Consider the following 18,089-nt stretch of genomic DNA (forward strand, 5'->3'; position numbering starts at 1 on the left):
TAAAGAGGATAATAACTATAGATTGAGATTTTTTTTTCTAGTGGAGGGGAGAAGTATCTCATTTTCAAAAGCCGTTCTGTCAGCGATGCTTACCCAGCATTGATTTTACTATTTTTCTACTGGCATTTAACAATTTTTAAAAAATGTTTTCTAAATTGGGATTTGCAGGCTCCATTTGAGCAAAAATTTTAAATCTACTTTGAGTTTTCTCATACCACCATCTTTTATTGTTCTACGCAGTTGTTACAAAATAAGTCTTTGTTTTTTAACTGGACCCACCCATTGAACATTCAAGCATTATTTGTTCCTGCATCATTCTTCAATATTAGAGTGTTGACTTATTCAACTTGATTCATATTAAAATAGTTGTTATATTGGGTGGGCACATCCTATTTGTATAACTATTTTTTCTAAAAATGGATATTTAAAAACTGAATTAAGAAGTGAATAAGGTTAAGAAATCCTAACTTGTATAAATAATAGCTGGTGCAATCATAATTCTAATAGTAAACTCTTATGTAAGCCAATAAACTAGCAACTAAATTGGCAATAAATCAGAACAGGCAGAAAAAAAATATTTGTTCACAAGTGGATAATTGCATTATGGAATTTGCTGTTACCAAGGCCAGCAATATATTGATGATTTTAAAACATAATCACGCACATTTATTGTTTATGAAGTGTTTATAATCTGCAAGGATTCCTGCTGGTTAACAATAACAGATGGTATGCATAAAAATTAAAATGTTCACAGCAAAAGTGTATTTAATTAAAAACCTTAAAATAAGCCATGTAGCGACAATAACATTCTAACAGCACAGACAGCATCATGTTACTTTCCAAATACTATCCAGATGATCTCTGTTTTCAACAGCTTGCAGTGAGCAAGATGGGCAAATCTGATTTTTAACAAGCAGCCCTTCCAATCCAGGTGCCACTATAAACAAAAATTAGCTTCTCTGAAGCTCATCCTCCTTCACCTTATAAAAGCGAGGAGCCTCTTGTGCTTTCTGCTGGAATCCCAAATCAGACCAGTTGATTCCAGTGGAAAACTTCCTTATATCAGCCTTCAATTGTCCATCCAGCACCATAATCCAATCCAGAACTATGCCCAAATCCTAGACTTGATTCTTCTGGTGTTATGCCTTTCCTGCAAGAACTACACTGTGGCTGATGCAGAACCTCAGTGAACAAACAACAACAATCCACTTCTCTTGAGTTCAGCAGTAGTCTGTTTCATACCACCTAAATCTCAACAGCCTCCGAGCATGGGTAGAAGACAGTGGTAGGATTCAAAAATATTTACTACAATTTGTGTGGGAGTAGCTTGGTGGGCATGGCTTGGTGGTGGCAGAGGAAGGATACTGTAAACTCTCCATTCCCCACTAACCTGCTTTCCAGCTCCGTTCTCCTGTGCAGGGCAACAAAAGAAGACCCAGCCAATCAGCTTGGATTTGGGAGTCAAAGAATAGATGGGGGCAGGGCCAGTCAAAGGTGGTATTTGCCGGCCCTCTGAACTACTCAAAATTTCTGCTACCGGTTCTCCAGAACTGGTCAGAACCTGCTGAATACCGCCTCTGGTAGATGATTATAACAGTATCTTCAACCTCATCTAAAGTGGCATATGGAAAACATAACTGAATGCACTAAGAATTGGTTGGCTGATTAAGAAGTACATGTGCTAAAACAAGAGATGAAGTTGGAAATGAACAAATGTGTGAATGGAATACCAACATGTGTGACCAATGCAAGACATTTAAGGTGGTTTGGTCATACAGAGAGGATTGTACTACAAAAACAAAGACATGAAGAGTGAAAGGGTTGAAAGCAACACTGCATCCTGGGGGGTGGGGTGCAAAAATGATATGCAAGATGGAGGTTACCTGTTGCAACTAACATCTTGTCCCTTTTGCATATGCACCAATATTGTACACATATACAAAAGAGGTGAACTTTGATTAAATGCATGACTGCCACCTTGCTTGAATTGACTCTCTCTGCAGATGACGATAGTGGAGTGGAAAGGAAAGACTGGGAAAGTCAAGGGTGAATGGAGTTGATGATAGCTTTACAAAGGTGAAAAGGAAGAGGGTTAAAGAGCAAAAGGCAGTACATAGAATGGTATAAGAATTAGTCTTTCCTATTTCTTTTTCCCCCCTGGATTCTGAATAACTATCTACCACAAAAGGGGAAAGTATGATAGGTATGTACATACTGTATATATGCTAGCTCTTTTTAGAAAGGTATAAACACAAGTTAATCCAAAAGCCATTTGCCCTATAGCATCATTAAAATATCGAAATGTTCCTAGTTATTATATGCATGGAATGATCTACCACAATAAAATGCAGATATTCCAGTTTTGTCAGTTTGCTGAACTGGTTGAGTAAATAATTCAAGTGTACCTTTTCTTTTATGGTATCTAGCACACATTTATTGCTGCAGAAATAGTAAATAAGAAGTAGCGCCCATAATTTAACTTCTAATATTTGAAATATATTTTAGGTTAATGCACCCTATAGTCTATGAGCTGACTACATAAAATAATGACTGTTAGTCTATCTTTCCTTGCATTTTTTCACCTAAGCACCAGATGGCATTAGGAGCAAAGTAATAAAATACATAAGATTTTTTTTTTTTAACCTAGCATATTGTTCCAAATAAAAGTTCTCCAATTCCTCCCCGCATAAGGGAGCCAACAGCCATGTTATTGTAAAATTCTATAGAATAACATGGAAGTCTATAAAAGGTAGTTCTCTTGCAATGTAGTTATCGTCTTTCCTCTGTAGAATTCAATCTACAGTTGTATGTTAAAGCAAAAATGAAATTAATTCTCTAAATCCATATCAAGTCTGAATTATCCACAAAAATATTTATCACTACTCCATTATTTGTAGATTTGGCTAATCTACAAAAACTAAAGAAGGTGAAATCTAGTTCCTTCTTGAATGGAACACTTTCAGAAAATCCTGGGCAGAACCTTAGACTCGAAACCCAAAGAAATAAAATAATAATAATCCCAGAACAAAACTATGACAAATCACATTCATATTTTGGCCAAAAATATTACATACATGTGTCCATGGGGTCACAAAATTGAACTTTATATTAAGGGAATCTTTACCTGAACATCAAACTTCTAAGAACAATTAAAGAAATTGCTCTTTTCCACTTCTTTGCTCTTTTCCACTCCTCTGTGGTTCATAATATTACAGCTGCATTTGTATGATATACTGAACCACAACCAGCCACCCACATTAGCCTAATAAATAATACAAGCCTAGTTTGTATGATTATACTATGGTTCAGTGTGTCATAGAAATCAAGAAAATTAGGATGAAGAAATTTAAGTGAAATTAATGTTTATTAAGATTATAATCCAGAAACATCAGATTCTTCCTGGAAAGTAAATGGGGTTGTACCCCATTAGTACTTGGAACAGAAGACTTTGTCAAAAAGTTCCCAGGGTTTAAGACAGATTGAGGGCCATAAAACATTCCATAGATAGGTTCATAAGATCAACAAGAATTAAATTTAGCTTGAAGGAGATTTTACCTTTGTTGTATTTAACTAGCAACTACCTTTACTTTCACTTTAACTATGTGAAGATTTTGCTGTGCAAAAAAGAAAAAGTGACCCAAGGTCATTAAGAGCGTTTCATCACTTACTTAAATCTTGTACCTGAGTTTCAGGCAGCATACTAAGCTACAACCAAACCAATTGTGTTTTGGCTTAGTGTTTTGTGTAAATATGTTACATGTTGTTGCAGGAATTTATAATGCATGCATATAGTCAATAATAAAACGATCTTAGAATGTTGTGGCTGCAGGCTTGGGATTGATCCAGGAAGAGGAGAACCTACCTAGAAAGATCTGGAAGCCTTAAAGGCTCAATAGTTGGGAAAGGCCCATTAAATTATAATTAAATTTAGAATATCTCGCATAGAATGATGGAAAAATAGTTTAGTCAAATGAATGATAAATGATTGATAATACATAAGCACATGTTAGATTGATAAGGTGATAATTTATACAACTTGTGAGTAATGACAAAAAAAGGATAGCACAAAAGATTGTAACCAACTGACACACTGTATGTATATAACTGAAAGGTGGTTTTATGTTTTTATGTCTTGTTTGTATGTTGTAAAAAATAAAAACTTTATATATATAAAAAAATAAAATAGTTGGGAAAGGCCCTTTGGAATAATTTTGTGTCCCACAGAAAATGTTCCACATATTTGCTGACCCAGGACAAGACTTGGTGGAAAGGCAACTTGGAGGTTCATGGATATTTTGAAGTGAGGTAAACTACTATTCCAATATAAGAGAATATTTTCAGCTCAGGATTGAACTGTGGAGTCCTTGGTACTCTCTGAACTTGGTTGCTTGCTTGTAGATGTTTTATTACCCAACTATATAAAATCTTCAATGCACTGGAGTAGTCCCACGTGAGATAGGCAGCAAATACATTTAACAAACAAGGTAAGAAAAATCTGTAAGCAACCAACCTCAGAAAGCACCAAGGACTCCACTAAACTGCTCCAGGTTATTAACAGGCTTCATAGCACCATCAGGAAGCACAATGGAGTTGTGAAAACAACTGTTGTCTGCCTTTGCAAACTTATCTAGTTCCCAAAAGTGCTTTTTCTGGTTTTTCTTTGAAGACATTTTGCTTCTCCTCCAAGAAGCTCCTTCATCTCTGAAACAGAAACAGTAACTGTGAAAGGAACCTTGGAGTCCTCATAGACAATCACTTAAACATGAGGCAGCAGTGTGCAGCGGCAGCCAAAAAAGCTAATGTAATCCTTGGTTGCATAAAAAGAAATATTGAATCAAAAGCGTGTGAAGTATTAAGTACTGTTTTGTAAAGCCTTAGTAAGGCCACACCTGGAATACTGCATTCAGTTTTGGTCACCATATTACAAAAAGAAAAAGAAAAAAGATGTTTAGAAAAAGTGCAAAGAGCAACTAAGATGATTAAAAGGCCTGGAGACAAAAAATATATTAAGACCGGTTGCAGGATTTGGGTTTGGCTAGTCTAGAGAAAAGAAGGACTGGAGGGACATGATAGTATTTGAAAGGCTGCCACAAAGACAGGGAGGTCAGTTTAATTTCCAAAGCACCAGAGGGCAGGACAAGAAACAATGGATGGAAACTAATGAAGGAGCGAAGCAACCTGGAATTAAGGCGTGAGAACAATTAAGGAGTCTAACAGCTTGCCATCAGAAGTTATGGGTGCTTCATCACTGGAGGTTTTAAGAAGAGACTGGACAGTCATTCCTCTGAAGTGGGATAGGGCAGGGGTCTCCAACCTTGGCAACTTTAAGGCTTGTGGACTACAACTCCCAGAGCTTTGCTGGCTGAGGAACTCTGGGAGTTGTAGTCCACAAGTCTTAAAGTTGCCAAGGTTGGAGACCCCTGGTATAGGGTCTCCTTCTTGAGCAGGCGGCTGGACTAGAAGACCTCAAAGGTCCCACCAGCTCTATTCTGATTGGTTGATTGAGCCTGAACGACGGAGAAACTCTATAGCGCCAAACCTAGCGCGGCTTTTCTTTTCCGTTTGCGCGAGGCCCGCTAGGGGGCAGCCAAGAGAAACTACCCGACATCTTCTCCCACCTGCCTGGCCTGGCCGCTGGGAGAAGGAGGAGGCGGGGCCGAAAATCAGCGGCACACCTGAGCGAGACTTCGCTTTGCTTTCCCGGGGCGTCGCTGAGGGAGGAGGAGGAGGAGGAGAGTCAATGGGCGGCAATGAGAGTCAACGGGCAGCAACAGCAGCAACACCGCGGATGCTTTTTGACGAGCGCTTGGAGCGCCCCGGGCTGCTTGAGGGAGCTGCGTTGAGGTGCTGAGCACCTGCCCGCTCGCCCGCCCGCCCGCCCGCCGCGGCGTCGTTCTTCGTGGTTCCGTTCGGGCTCCACCTGCCATGCAGCCGGCGGCTGCGACTGCGGCCCCGGGGCAGTCGGACTCTGCTGCCCCGAGCGCCGCTCCGATGGAGCCGAGCGAAGAAGCACAATTTTCGCGGTGGGAAGCGAAGCCGCTGCCTCCGTTGCTCCACGAGCTGAGTTCCTTCGCGGGCCGGGCGGTGCTGTGCCTTGCGCCGGTCTACCTGGCCGGCTACCTGGGGCTCAGCACCATCTGGGTGCTGATCGGCTTGTTCTTCTGGATGTGGTGGAGAAAGAACCGGCGACAGAAGCAATCCCGGCTCTTGGCAGCCTTCGGGCTGGCTGAGGATGAGAAGCAAGCCATCAGCCAAGGAATCGCCCTCCAGCAGCTCCCGGCCTGGGTGAGTAGCGCAAAACAGACTTCTTTCTTTCTTTCTTTCTTTCTTTCTTTCTTTCTTTCTTTCTTTCTTTCCTTCCTTCCTTCCTTCCTTCCTCCTTCCTTCCTTTCTTTCCTTCCCTCCTTTCCTTCCCTCCTTCCCTTCCTTTCTTTCTTTCTTTCCCTCCTTCCTTCCTTCCTTTCTTTCTTTCCTTCCTTCCTTCCTTTCTTTCTTTCTTCCTTCCTTTCTTTCTCTCTTTCTTTCTTTCCTCCTTCCTTCCTTTCTTTCCTTCCCTCCTTCCCTTCCTTCCTTTCTTCCTTCCCTTCCTTCCTTCCTTCCTTCCTTCCTTCCTTCCTTCCTTCCTTCCTTCCTGTCTTTCTTTCTTTCTTTCTTTCTTTCTTTCTTTCTTTCTTTCTTTCTTTCCCTCCTTCCTTCCTTCCTTTCTTTCTTTCTTCCCTCCTTCTCTTTCTTTCTTTCTTTCTTTCTTTCTTTCTTTCTTTCTTTCTTTCTTTCTTTCTTTCTTTCTTTCTTTCTTTCTTTCTTTCTTTCTTCTTTCTTTCTCTCTCTCTCTCTCTCTCTCTTTCTTTCTTTCTTTCTTTCTTTCTTTCTTTCTTTCTTTCTTTCTTTCCCTCTCTCTCTTTCTCTCTCTCTCTCTCTCTTTCTCTCTTCTCTTTCTCTCTTTCTCTCTCTCCCTCCCTCCCTCCCCCAAGGAACAACCTGGGAACAGACGAGCTTGCTCTTCTGGAGCCTGTTCTGCAAATGAGCCCCTGGACCTGGTATCTCCAGTCCAGAGGCTTTAGTTTTGCTCCCTCTCTGTTCCGTGGTACCTGGTATTAAATTGCATAAAGTAGGGAAAATTTACCTCTTCCCACTAAGTAGAAGCCCATGTGCCACCTCAGCTGGGAGACTGGCAGTGCAATGGTTCTTGTCCACCATTATTCTTTTAGGAGGAAGGGGGAAGCTTGCCATTCTCCACTGCTGGTTTAGAATTCAGGGGGACACCTGACAAACTAACATGAATCAAAACTCTGGTTTAAGTATGCTACTTGCTCACTGATCCTACTCATCAGAAGTAAGTTAACAGAGTTGGAAGAGACCCTGGAGGTCTTCTCATCCAAGCCCCCGGTCAAGCAGGAGACCCTTATACTATTTTAGACAAAAGACTACCCAATCTCTTCTTAAAAACCTCCCAATGTTACAGCACCCACAACCTCTGAAGGCAGGTTGTTCCACTGATTAATTGTTCTAACTGTCAGGAAGTTTCTCCTTAGTTCTAAGCCCTTTGATTAGTTTCCATCTGTTACTTCTCATCCTGCCCTGGGGTGCTTTGGAGAATAGGTTAACTCGCTCTTCTCTGTCATAGCAGGTTGCCTACTTTTAATAGGATTCAGAGTAAAACATGGAGAATGTGTTGCAGGACATTGATTGGAACCCAATGTAGAACACTGAATATTCAAGAGCATCCATTGAAGGCTGTCTTCTAGGGCAGAGGTCTCCAACCTTGGCAACTTTAAGGCTTGTGGACTTCAATTCCCAGAATTCTCCAGCCAGCTGGCTGGAGAATTCTGGGAGTTGAAGTCCACAAGCCTTAAAGTTGCCAAGGTTGGAGACCTCTGTTCTAGGGGGTAGCTCCATGAGAATTCGTTTGGGGCCACGGATCTGGAATGGGAAAGGCACAGTTTTACAAATCTTTCCCCTATAAAACCAAACAGATGTCCAGCATTCAGCACTTATTGTTGCAAGACTTTAACTGTGATTGGTGACTTTTATTCTGTTCATTCTGTTTTGTAGTTAAAATAGTTGGTGCAAGTTTTACGGTCCATTTCTGACATTTTTTTAAGGACTCATTTTCAAAATGCTTTTATATTCTTTTTCCAAGCACAAAATCATCTACCGACAAAAACAACATCACTTCCCCAGAGTGAGATAGATAGAACACCTTTTTATTTTATTGTCAGTAGCAAATCTGGGGAGCTTTTTCTAGCCTTGGAGTTGCATTGCCTTTGAGGATTTCTTCCAATTCTGTTGAAACTCAACTTCCTCCCTGAAATGTTGGCTGTGACAGCAAATTGTTATTCACTGGGAAAGACAAGGACTTGCAGTGGCATTGCTAGGATTATGGGGAACTTGGGTCCATGCAGATACTCATGGGTGCTTTTTCTCTCTATGCCCCATCTCCAATAAATATTAACATCTTTGTCTCTTTCCTTAATATTTACAAGTGTTGATCGTGAGATCTCATTAAGATGTGGGCGAATGAGAGAATAGAATATGTGATGTTGAGTAACTTTAATTATTTTCTGGCCTAGAAAACCAGCAATGAAGTATTCTTTAACTTAATCCCGACTCCTGGTGATTTCTTGGAAGCATCAGTTCAGTTAACAATAGTATGGAAGTGGCTTGCCACTACTTTCTTCAATATGCTTTTCTTTTTCCCAGTCGTGCTCACAATTCAGCCTTTGCTGGAGGTCTCTTATCTCAGTGTAAAGCAAGCTCACCCTATTTAATTTCCAGGCGCAGACAAAGCCAGTCAGATGTTGCTACCTGATAAAACCAGAATATAGTCAACAAAAAGCTTAGGCCTCCTAAACTGCTTCCAACCGTAATGGCACCCTGGGAGAGGCAGAAGTCTTAAATTCTAGGCTAGGGCATTCCCAGAAGCTCATCTCCTCAGCCCTCCAGTGAACTCACCCCCTTTGTGCTTCAGTGAGAAGACCTCAGGGAGGGCTACCATCTGGTGAGATAGAACGTGAGGTAGAGGCTTCCAGAAGGCGTCCCATGGGGGCCTTCATTTGCCAGACAAAGACAGTTGATGGGTTGAAGCTTCCCCATAGCTGATTGCAACTACACATTTTTCTTTAAACTGCATAAAGTAAATTATTGGAACAGAAAATCTGTTGATAGATATGTTTTGAGGAAACAGAAGCTGTGATACATCGATGCAAAATTAGTTGATGTAGAACGCATTCCAAATGGTTCAAGGACTATCATATATAAGAAACTCAACCAAGTGGTTTGGTTTTTAACGCTGAACTTTACTAAATGCATATTTAATATGTTTTAAAATTAAGATAACTGGTTGATTACTTGTAAAGCCGCCCTCTGCCAGTAGTTTCTGTTTCACAGAGTTTTAACAAGGACTACAAACCGAGAACACCCATCAGAGCCATATGTTGTTGTGGTTAAAATCCCATAGTAGGACTGGGGGTATTCAACTTCAAGTCCACTTTCAGCTGAGAAAACTCATTAAGTAGCTTTGGACCAATCCTTATCCCCTAGCCTAGTTCACACAGTCCTAATGAGGATACATTACAGAGTCTTGTGCCATGGATGTTGCTTTGAGCCTGCAGTGGAAAGGCACTATATACAGGTAGTCCTTGACTTAGCAACAGTTTGTTTAGTGACCATTCAGAATTACAGCGGTACTGAAAAAGTGACTTATGACAGTTTTTCATACTTACAGCCATTACAGCATCCCCATGGTCACATGATCAAAATCCAGACTTTTGGCAATTGACTCAAATTGATGATGGTTGCATTGTCTTGGGGTCATGTGATTACCTTTGTGTCCTTCTGACAAGCAAAGTCAATGGGTGAGCCAGTTTTGCTTAACAACCATGTTACTAACTTAACAACTGCAATGATTCACTTAACAACTATGGCAAGAAAGCTTGTAAAGTGAGGCAAAACTCACTTAACTGTCTCGCTTCCTAACATTGTGAGCAAAATTGTGATCGTAAGTCAAGGCCTATCTGTACACCAAATAAATGAACAGATTCCATAGTTCAGCTGATCAAAGGCTCCGTAGAAAAGTATTTCATACTCCTTAAATGTCAGCAGAAATGTTACAGGTTTCTCGGGAGTATTGCTTCATCACAAAGGGCTGGATGCAGAATTGGGTAAAATAAGAACATACTTAGAAAATTGTCTCTAGTTCATTCAATCGTGGATTGTTGAGTAAACCAAGTTTGATTACACCCATTCAATATGCTAAGCAAAGCCAAAGAAATCATATTATGAAATCATATTAAGATATCATATAGCTTAGTGCAGTGTATAAACCCAGGGTGCCTTTGCACTGGTAACTTTTGACTGCCTGCTGAAACAGCTGCATCTTATTTACAAATATCACATTATTGCAGTACAGGATTTACTAAAGTGGTCAGTTTGGATGTGCAAATTGGAGGAGGTTTTTGAAGACCTCCTGAAACCTATCACAGGTCCCTATGGCTTTGAAAAGTTTTGAGTGTCAGATTTAACTCATATGGACCATACGTACAGAGCATTCCTTTAGCTCTTTGAACCCAGAGCTGTTCCATGAAGAAATAAGGCTTCCAAAGGAATTCTTTCTAGAGGTATTATAGAGCAGATTATGAAGGACTGTGCTGTAAAAACCCGACAAATCTATTAAATGGTTATGGGTTGATATGTTTTTGGGTGGCCAGCTAATTGGGAATCTTTTTTTTTCAAAGGAGTCTTAATTTCTTTCAAAAACAGAAACAGGATAAGAGTAATAATAAGCAAATATTAGTTGGATCCAGTATTGGGATTCAAATTTTTTTTACTACCAGTTCTGTGGGCATGGCTTGGTAGACACGGTGTGGCTTGATGGGCATGGCAGGGGAGGATACTGGAAAATCCCCATTCCCTCTGCACTTCCCTAACCTGCTTTCCAGCTCCGTTCTCCTGTGCAGGGCAACAAAAGAAGAACCACCAATCAGCTGGGACTCAGGAGGCAAAGAATAGATGGGGGCGGGGCCAGTCAGAGGTGGTATTTGCCGGTTCTCCGAACTACTCAAAATTTCCACTACCGGTTCTCTAGAACTGGTCAGAACCTGCTGAATACCACCTCTGGTTGAATCCTGGGTTTACCTAAATCTCAAGCACTGGGCACATGGTAATTTTGGCACTTAGACTTTGTAAATCTTAACTGATCCAAATACTTCACTTCTTAGAAAACAGCCTATCCAATTACTAATGTATTTCAAACATCTTTTTTTCCTGCCAGCTTAATGTGAAAGGTTAAGTACAGCTTTCCTTCTCCTTCTGCATGAAAGCTATGTAGTAAAGAGAAAAGTATGGCTAATTATGAACTGTTGAATTCGTTATTATGAGAATGTAATACTTTTAGAACAAAATGCCTCAGCCTGACCTCTCTCAATTACACAGAGACAATACAATAGCTGTTACACCATTAGTGTGAATTTTAGTGTAGGGTAAATAAAGAACTATTGTTTCAGTGAGTTCCATTTAGAGCTGGACTTGCCAACAACTAATGAACTTTTCACCTAGTATTTTAAAAGATTTTGATGTTTACAATACCTACAATACCCTTTTCCTTGGAATAAAAAGCAACAAAATTTGACAAGTCACATTGGTTCATTGGAATGATAAAAAAAACACCTAGGTTTTTTTTAATGTGTTTTAGTATTTGATTGTTTAATGTGTTTAAGTATTTGCTTGTGTTATGAAGTAACTAAGATCATGAGTGGCATAGTCCAATTCTGCCTGGGTAGGCTTCATCCTGCTAGTCCATCTGTAGTAGAGACATACAAAGCTATGGGTGAGATCAAGATCAAGCCTACATTTGTATTGATTCATATGAGGTAATTATAACAAACACTCTTTAAAACTGCCTTAGGGGGTCAATTTTTTTCTGTTGCTCTGCTCCTCTGTTACACGTGAGAAACACTGAGGCTGAGTAAGAAATACCAGGAGTACAGTAAATCAGGCATGGCTCATCATTTTGTTTACTTTGCATTTTTGCTTTGCTTTACGCAGCAATCTTGTGTGAATCACTTTACCATTAGGGGCTGGTTTGTTTCCTACCTGCTTAGTCTAGTTTACCTGATGAGATGGAAGTATACTTAATAGAGAGTGCACGTGTTTACTCATAAGTGACTTTTTCTGGGTTGAGTATATCTTCTTCTATGCAAGTAAACCACAGCTTGTCTTTCCCTCCAAAATGATTGTTGACAGTGAGAGTGGGACTCTGATCTTTTTTTATTATTATTATAAAAATACTTTATTAAACATTTATACAAATACAATAAAACCAAACATTCCGCTTATCGCAATGTGAGCAGGACAGTGTTCACTCAATCTGATATCTCTCAAATTATGTAGAATAATCATTCCCACTTATTACATTAATACATAACACAAAGTTTCATCTAATTATATATTACAAACATAGTTGCATGTAATGTTGCTAATTTCTGTCATACCTTTTTATTTGACTTTGTTTTGTTCCTTCCCTTTTCCTTTGTTCCGTGCAGGAAGAGTAACGAAGTCACCAAATGGACTCATAAATATTGACCTCTGTATTTTCATAATTTTGATTAATCGAGATTTTTCCGAAATGCTTTTTAGTAAGGCAGTTATCAGCCTTAGTTGTACCTGTGCAATATACAGCATTCCCTTTTAATGTTAAGGACACAAAGCAGGAAAATTTGTCAGTTTTGGGGCTAGTATGTGACAGGCACAGTCAAAGCCTAATTGATCCTGAGCATGCTCAGACTATTCTATGTTAACTAGGTTCTCTAATTTAGAGAGTACTTGTAAGCCAGAATACTATTATCATCATCCACTCAACTAAGAAGTACATGCCATGTAGGAATGTTATCATGTTTAGAAATATTTTATTTATTTATAAAAGTTGTTATTTTACCCTTTTTGTTTTTAAAGTTATATATGTTTGTTTAATAATGAGGTACGCGACCCTTAGAAAGCTGAAATAACAATTAGCTAATTGTAATATTTAATACAATTAACAGCAAAAATATTACCCTCTAATCTTAATTTAGATCAGACTTCCAGTTAATTCTACAGTGGTTATTTTTTTAAAAAAAAGAATGTATGGCCCTTTTAATTAAGATATTTGCTCACAGTCTTTAGGGAATAGCAATTCCACTTACCAGCATTATCTTAAGATATAAATACAAAATAGGCCTTTATTGTTGGTCATAATTTTAATAAGCTGAGGAGGTGAGCAAATTTTATCTGTAAAATAAATCTGATTTACTATGAAGAGTTAGCCTAAGGCTAACAAGGTGAAATAAATCGCTTTATTTCACATTAGTGTGAGTGACAAAAATTGAAGGTAAAGAAATCCCAGTATTTCAGTGATCTCCACCCTGAAATGTGTGAGAACTTGGATTGCATGTTAGGTATAATTGTAGGCTTCTGTAGATGCCTTTATTGTGATTCTTGAATAGTTGGTTGACCTACTCCAATTGACTATTCTCAGAAGAAGAAGCTGTCAGACAGAAAAACAAAAATAATGTTTTTCAGAAGTATTGCTTAATTGACTTTTAACTGGAAGTACCACAAATTAAATTTTTCTTTCTTTCTCTTTCTTTCTTTCTTTCTTTCTTTCTTTCTTTCTTTCTTTCTTTCTTTCTTTCTTTCTTTCTTTCTTTCTTTCTTTCTTTCTTTCTTTCTTTCTTTCTTTCCTTCCTTCCTTCCTTCCTTCCTTCCTTCCTTCCTTCCTTCCTTCTTTCCTTCCTTCCTTCCTTCCTTCCTTCCTTTCCCTGTTTCTGGAGGCTATGGGCAACTAATAATCAAGTTCCCATAAAATAAAAAGCAGCCCCCTCAACATCAAGATAATAAACAGAAAAACAGAAATTAGCTTGCTTGTACATAAAATGTTGCCCTCTACTACAAAACTATAGCTCTTTCGTTGAGTTGAATTAATCTTATCTTCCATATAAATCTGAAAATGAAATATATTTTGTGGGGACACTTTTGATATTGCTACAGAATCATGCTCTATATCAGACTTTATAATAGTCCTTTGTTAGTCCTGTTACTTTACTTGCATCTTGCGTATTAATTCTCAGAGTCCCATCGGTTTTCACCTGTTTCTTCTTTGCCTTGCTTTCCAGGTGCACTTCCCAGATGTTGAACGGGTAGAATGGCTGAACAAGGTAAGGCATTGGATATGAAAGGAGCTTTTATATGATTAACGTAAGGCTGAAATGTTTCTGCTTCAAAGTTTGCTTTGTAACTTGGCTGTTGAATCAACCGTGAATAAGCTTGTTTGCTCTAGTTAAGTGGCTGGGATAAGTTGGGTATCATTTGTATCATGCTCAGGGTTTGCCCTGAAGTTTGATCAAAATTCTCTTCCGCTGAAGGAAAAACACTGCCACATGCCTTTGCCGGGTTCTCTCCAAAATAAACTGTGTAGCAATCTTTGTTACCAAAACCAACTAGCTGTAGCATTTATGTTATAATGTATGCTCAGCACTGAAATCTCTTAGGCAGATCTTGATAAAACTGACAATTATCCTGTAATTGTTGCCGGCCCAAATCTACAATATCTTCAATGTTAGTTAGTCAAACTGCAGTAAACTTCCAGGAAACTGGAAGAGTTGTCATTAGCACCAGACTTTGATCTTGTATGACATATAGGATGAAATGCCCTCATGTCCATGTAGTAAGATTTGCATATTAGATTCGGAAGGAAAAATGAAATATTGAATAGAATAGAGAGAAAGAGAGAGATCATGCTTGGAGTGAAAATTATTCAGTATTTTGGGAAATCATGAGGAAATCTAATTCACAGCTTAAATTAAAGCAGTATTGTCAAATGTGTGTTTTAAAAATAATTTTTCTGAATCTTCTAATCTTGTCCCAACAATGTGAAATCATAGCTATTGGTTCTTTTTCTGGTGTTGGCCTTCATACACATCCAATTCTTCCCAAGAATCTAGATTGTTGTGATATATCAGTGTTAATATGTGTTATAATTGACAGATGGAAATTTTGTAAATGTGCAGATTTTCTAAGGGCTGTTCAATATTTTTTGGTATGGTACCAGTAGGCCAATAATCACTGAGATCATCCCCATAATCATGCAGCTTTTATTTTCATATCTTGATACTTTGTGGTCTTCTCCAATTCTTTGTCTTCTATTCTACTATCCCCTGGTATTGCCACATCAATTATGCACACTTTTTCCCCCAAGCTACTGTTAACTCTGGTGTGTAATATGCCAAGACTATCAATTTGAATTCAGAAATCCCACAATATCTAATCTGCTCAATTTCATCTAAAGAATGTATGTTCTTCTATCTTTATAAGGAATTATCTAGATCAGGGATGGGCAAACTTTTTGGCTCAGGGGCCGCATTGACTTTTAAAATTTGACAGACGGGCCGGGTCAGCACAAGATTTTTGGGAATCACCCCCACCCTTCCCCCCTCTTCTCCTTCCCCTCCCCTCGGAGGCCCCCTGAGTCAGGAGTTGTTGCCTCGGGAAGGAAAGGCAAAAAGGAAGAGCCACGGCGGTGCTTTGCAACGGCAGCAGCGGCACCGAGGCTCAGGCTCAGCGGCTCCTGGTTTTGCCTTTTTCTTCCCAAGGCAACGCGGGACTGGAGCTGCACGGAGCTGCGCCGGCGGTAGCAACTCCTGACAGCCCCAGCCGGACACCTGAGCGGAGCCCGGGCAAAACTGCCTGTTGCTGCTGCCGGAGCACCGCCGGATCGCCTCCTCCAAGCAGCCCGCCCGCCCGCCGGGCTTCCTCTGCCATGCAGCTCGGGGCCAGGCGCGAGCGCCCGCAAGTTAAAAGGAAGCCGAAAGTTGCTGGGAAGTTGCTCGGGTGCTGGGAGCAGGCTTTTAAAGTGCCGCCCGAGCAAAGTTTAAGCCTGGAAGCCCCGGAAATCCGAGCAACTTCCCAGCAACTTTCGGCTTCGTTTTAACTCGCGGGCGCTCGCGCCTCACCCCCGAGCCGCACAGCAGCCCGCTCCAAGCAGCTCGCCCGCCCGCCGGGCAGAACCCTTCCGCTCCTCGGCGGGAAGACGCTCCAGCCTGCAAAGTTTGCCTTTGCAAAGCCCTGGAAGCCCCAGAAAACCGAGCAACTTCCCAGCAACTTTCGGCTTCATTTTAACTCGCAGGCCGCGCAGCTCGGGCAAGGCGCGAGCGCCCGTGAGTTAAAACGAGCGGAAGTTGCTGGAAGTTGCTTGGGTGCTGGAGCAGGCTTTTAAAGTGCCGCCCGAGCAGGACCGCCGAGCCGGGAAACGGGCACCAAGGCAGGGCAAGGCTCCACCAGCAGCGGCCTAGCTTTAGGTGGCTCAAGCAGCCCGCCCGCTCGCCGGGTGGAACCCTTCCTGCTCCTCGGCGGGAAGACGCTCCAGCCTGCAAGCTTTGCCTTTGCAAAGTTTAAGCCTGGAAGCCCCGGAAAAAAAAGGGGGATCGGCGGGGACTCACCTTCGGAGAGGTCGCACTCAAGGTGATTTCGAACTCCCAGCCGAGGCCTTTGCAAATTTCTTTTCTTTCCTTCCCCTAGATTGCTCCGCACTGTTTTGCAGCTTTGGGGCCACGCGGCACAGGGCAATATGCCACACCCAGCGATTTTTTTTTCAGGGGTGGGCCGGATTGGACAGACCAATGGCAGTGATTTTTTTTCAGGGGCGGGCCGCATTGGACAGACCAACGGGCCGGATGTGGCCCGCGGGCCGTAGTTTGCCCACCCCTGATCTAGATGAAGTAAAGGATAAGGCAATTGGGGAAGAAATGGCTGAACTATTAAATAAAGGCATTACTGAATCGGAATTGAAATCAGCAATAGAGAGCCAGAAAAATAATAAAACCCCGGCCCAGACAGGATCCCAGGGGAGCTGTACAAGGCAATAGCAGATCAAATCGGACCACTTATGGTGGAAGTCTTTAATGACGTTTTACTGGCAGCCAGGATGCCGGACTCATGGAGGGGGGTGTTGATCTCGCTGATCCCGAAGGAGGATACAGATCCCAGATATATAAATAATTACAGGCCAATTTCACTTTTAAATACTGATTACAAAATATTCACACTTATTATAGCAAACAGATTAAAAAGGATCTTAAGCTTGTATATACATGTAGACCAAAACGGATTTCTCCCAACTAGGCAAATAAAGAACAATTTAAGAATAGTATTAGACGTACTAGAATTTCTGAAGCTCACCCCGAGAAACAAGTAGCACTTATGTTCCTAGACGCAGAGAAGGCTTTCGACAATCTAAATTGGCAATTTTTAATTCAAAAAATTTATAATTTGAATTTGGGCACCAAATTTGAAAATATTATAACAATATTATAACAACTATATGATACACAACAAGCTAATATAATAGTGAATGGGGAATGCACCCGCCAATAAAGATAGAAAAAGGAGTGAGACAGGGTTGTCCACTCTCTCCCCTGCTCTTCATATTAGCATTAGAGACATTATTAACACGAATTAGGCAGAATTCAGATATAAAGGGATTAACAGTTAAGAAAGAGGAATATAAATTGCAAGCATTTGCGGACTACATGATTTTCTTCATTGAAGAACCAAAAGACAGGGGACCAAAATTGATGAGTGAATTAGAGAAATTTGGAGCAGTAGCTGGACTTAAAATAAACAAAAAAAAATCAAATTAATGACCAAAAACCTAACAGAAAAACAGAAAATAGAACTAGAAGAAATAATGCATATACAAGTGACAAAGAAAGTGAAATACTTAGGAATTTGGCTAACCCACACTGTAAGACACTTAAAGAAAACAATTATGATAAACTGATACACCAGGTAAAGAAAGATTTGGAAACGTGGGGGAAACTTCAAATCTCACTACTAGGCCGAATTGCTACTATTAAAATGAACATTCTCCCCAAATTCTTGTACCTATTCCAAACGATCCCAATTAAATTACATAAAAAGTTTTTGAAGAACTCAATAGAATAACCCTGAAATTTATTTGGCAAGGGAAAAACCCAGAATAAATGTAAAAGCAATGCAGGATATGAAGAGCAGGGGAGGGTTAGCATTTCCAAACTGGGAGTTATACCATATGGCCACCT

General features: G+C 40.4%; 1 protein-coding gene across 2 annotated transcripts in view; it reads left to right on the forward strand.

The window, feature by feature from the left end:
* Window positions 1–5,715: 5,715 nt before the first annotated feature.
* ESYT3 (extended synaptotagmin 3) overlaps window positions 5,716–18,089 on the forward strand; it is a 48,081-nt gene continuing 35,707 nt past the window's right edge. For both annotated transcript variants that reach the window (XR_015746558.1, XM_026665415.2), the window contains exons 1-2: window positions 5,716–6,285; window positions 14,148–14,189. Coding sequence is in view for 1 of the 2 variants with exons in the window: in XM_026665415.2 (XP_026521200.2) it covers window positions 5,926–6,285; window positions 14,148–14,189 (402 nt within the window). In the remaining variant the exon portion in view is untranslated. The remainder of the gene's footprint in view (window positions 6,286–14,147; window positions 14,190–18,089) is intronic.

The sequence above is a fragment of the Notechis scutatus genome, chromosome 1 (assembly GCF_049901735.1).
Source record: "Notechis scutatus isolate UNSWTSFEM ecotype Mainland chromosome 1, rNotScu1.2, whole genome shotgun sequence".
NCBI lineage: Eukaryota > Metazoa > Chordata > Lepidosauria > Squamata > Elapidae > Notechis > Notechis scutatus.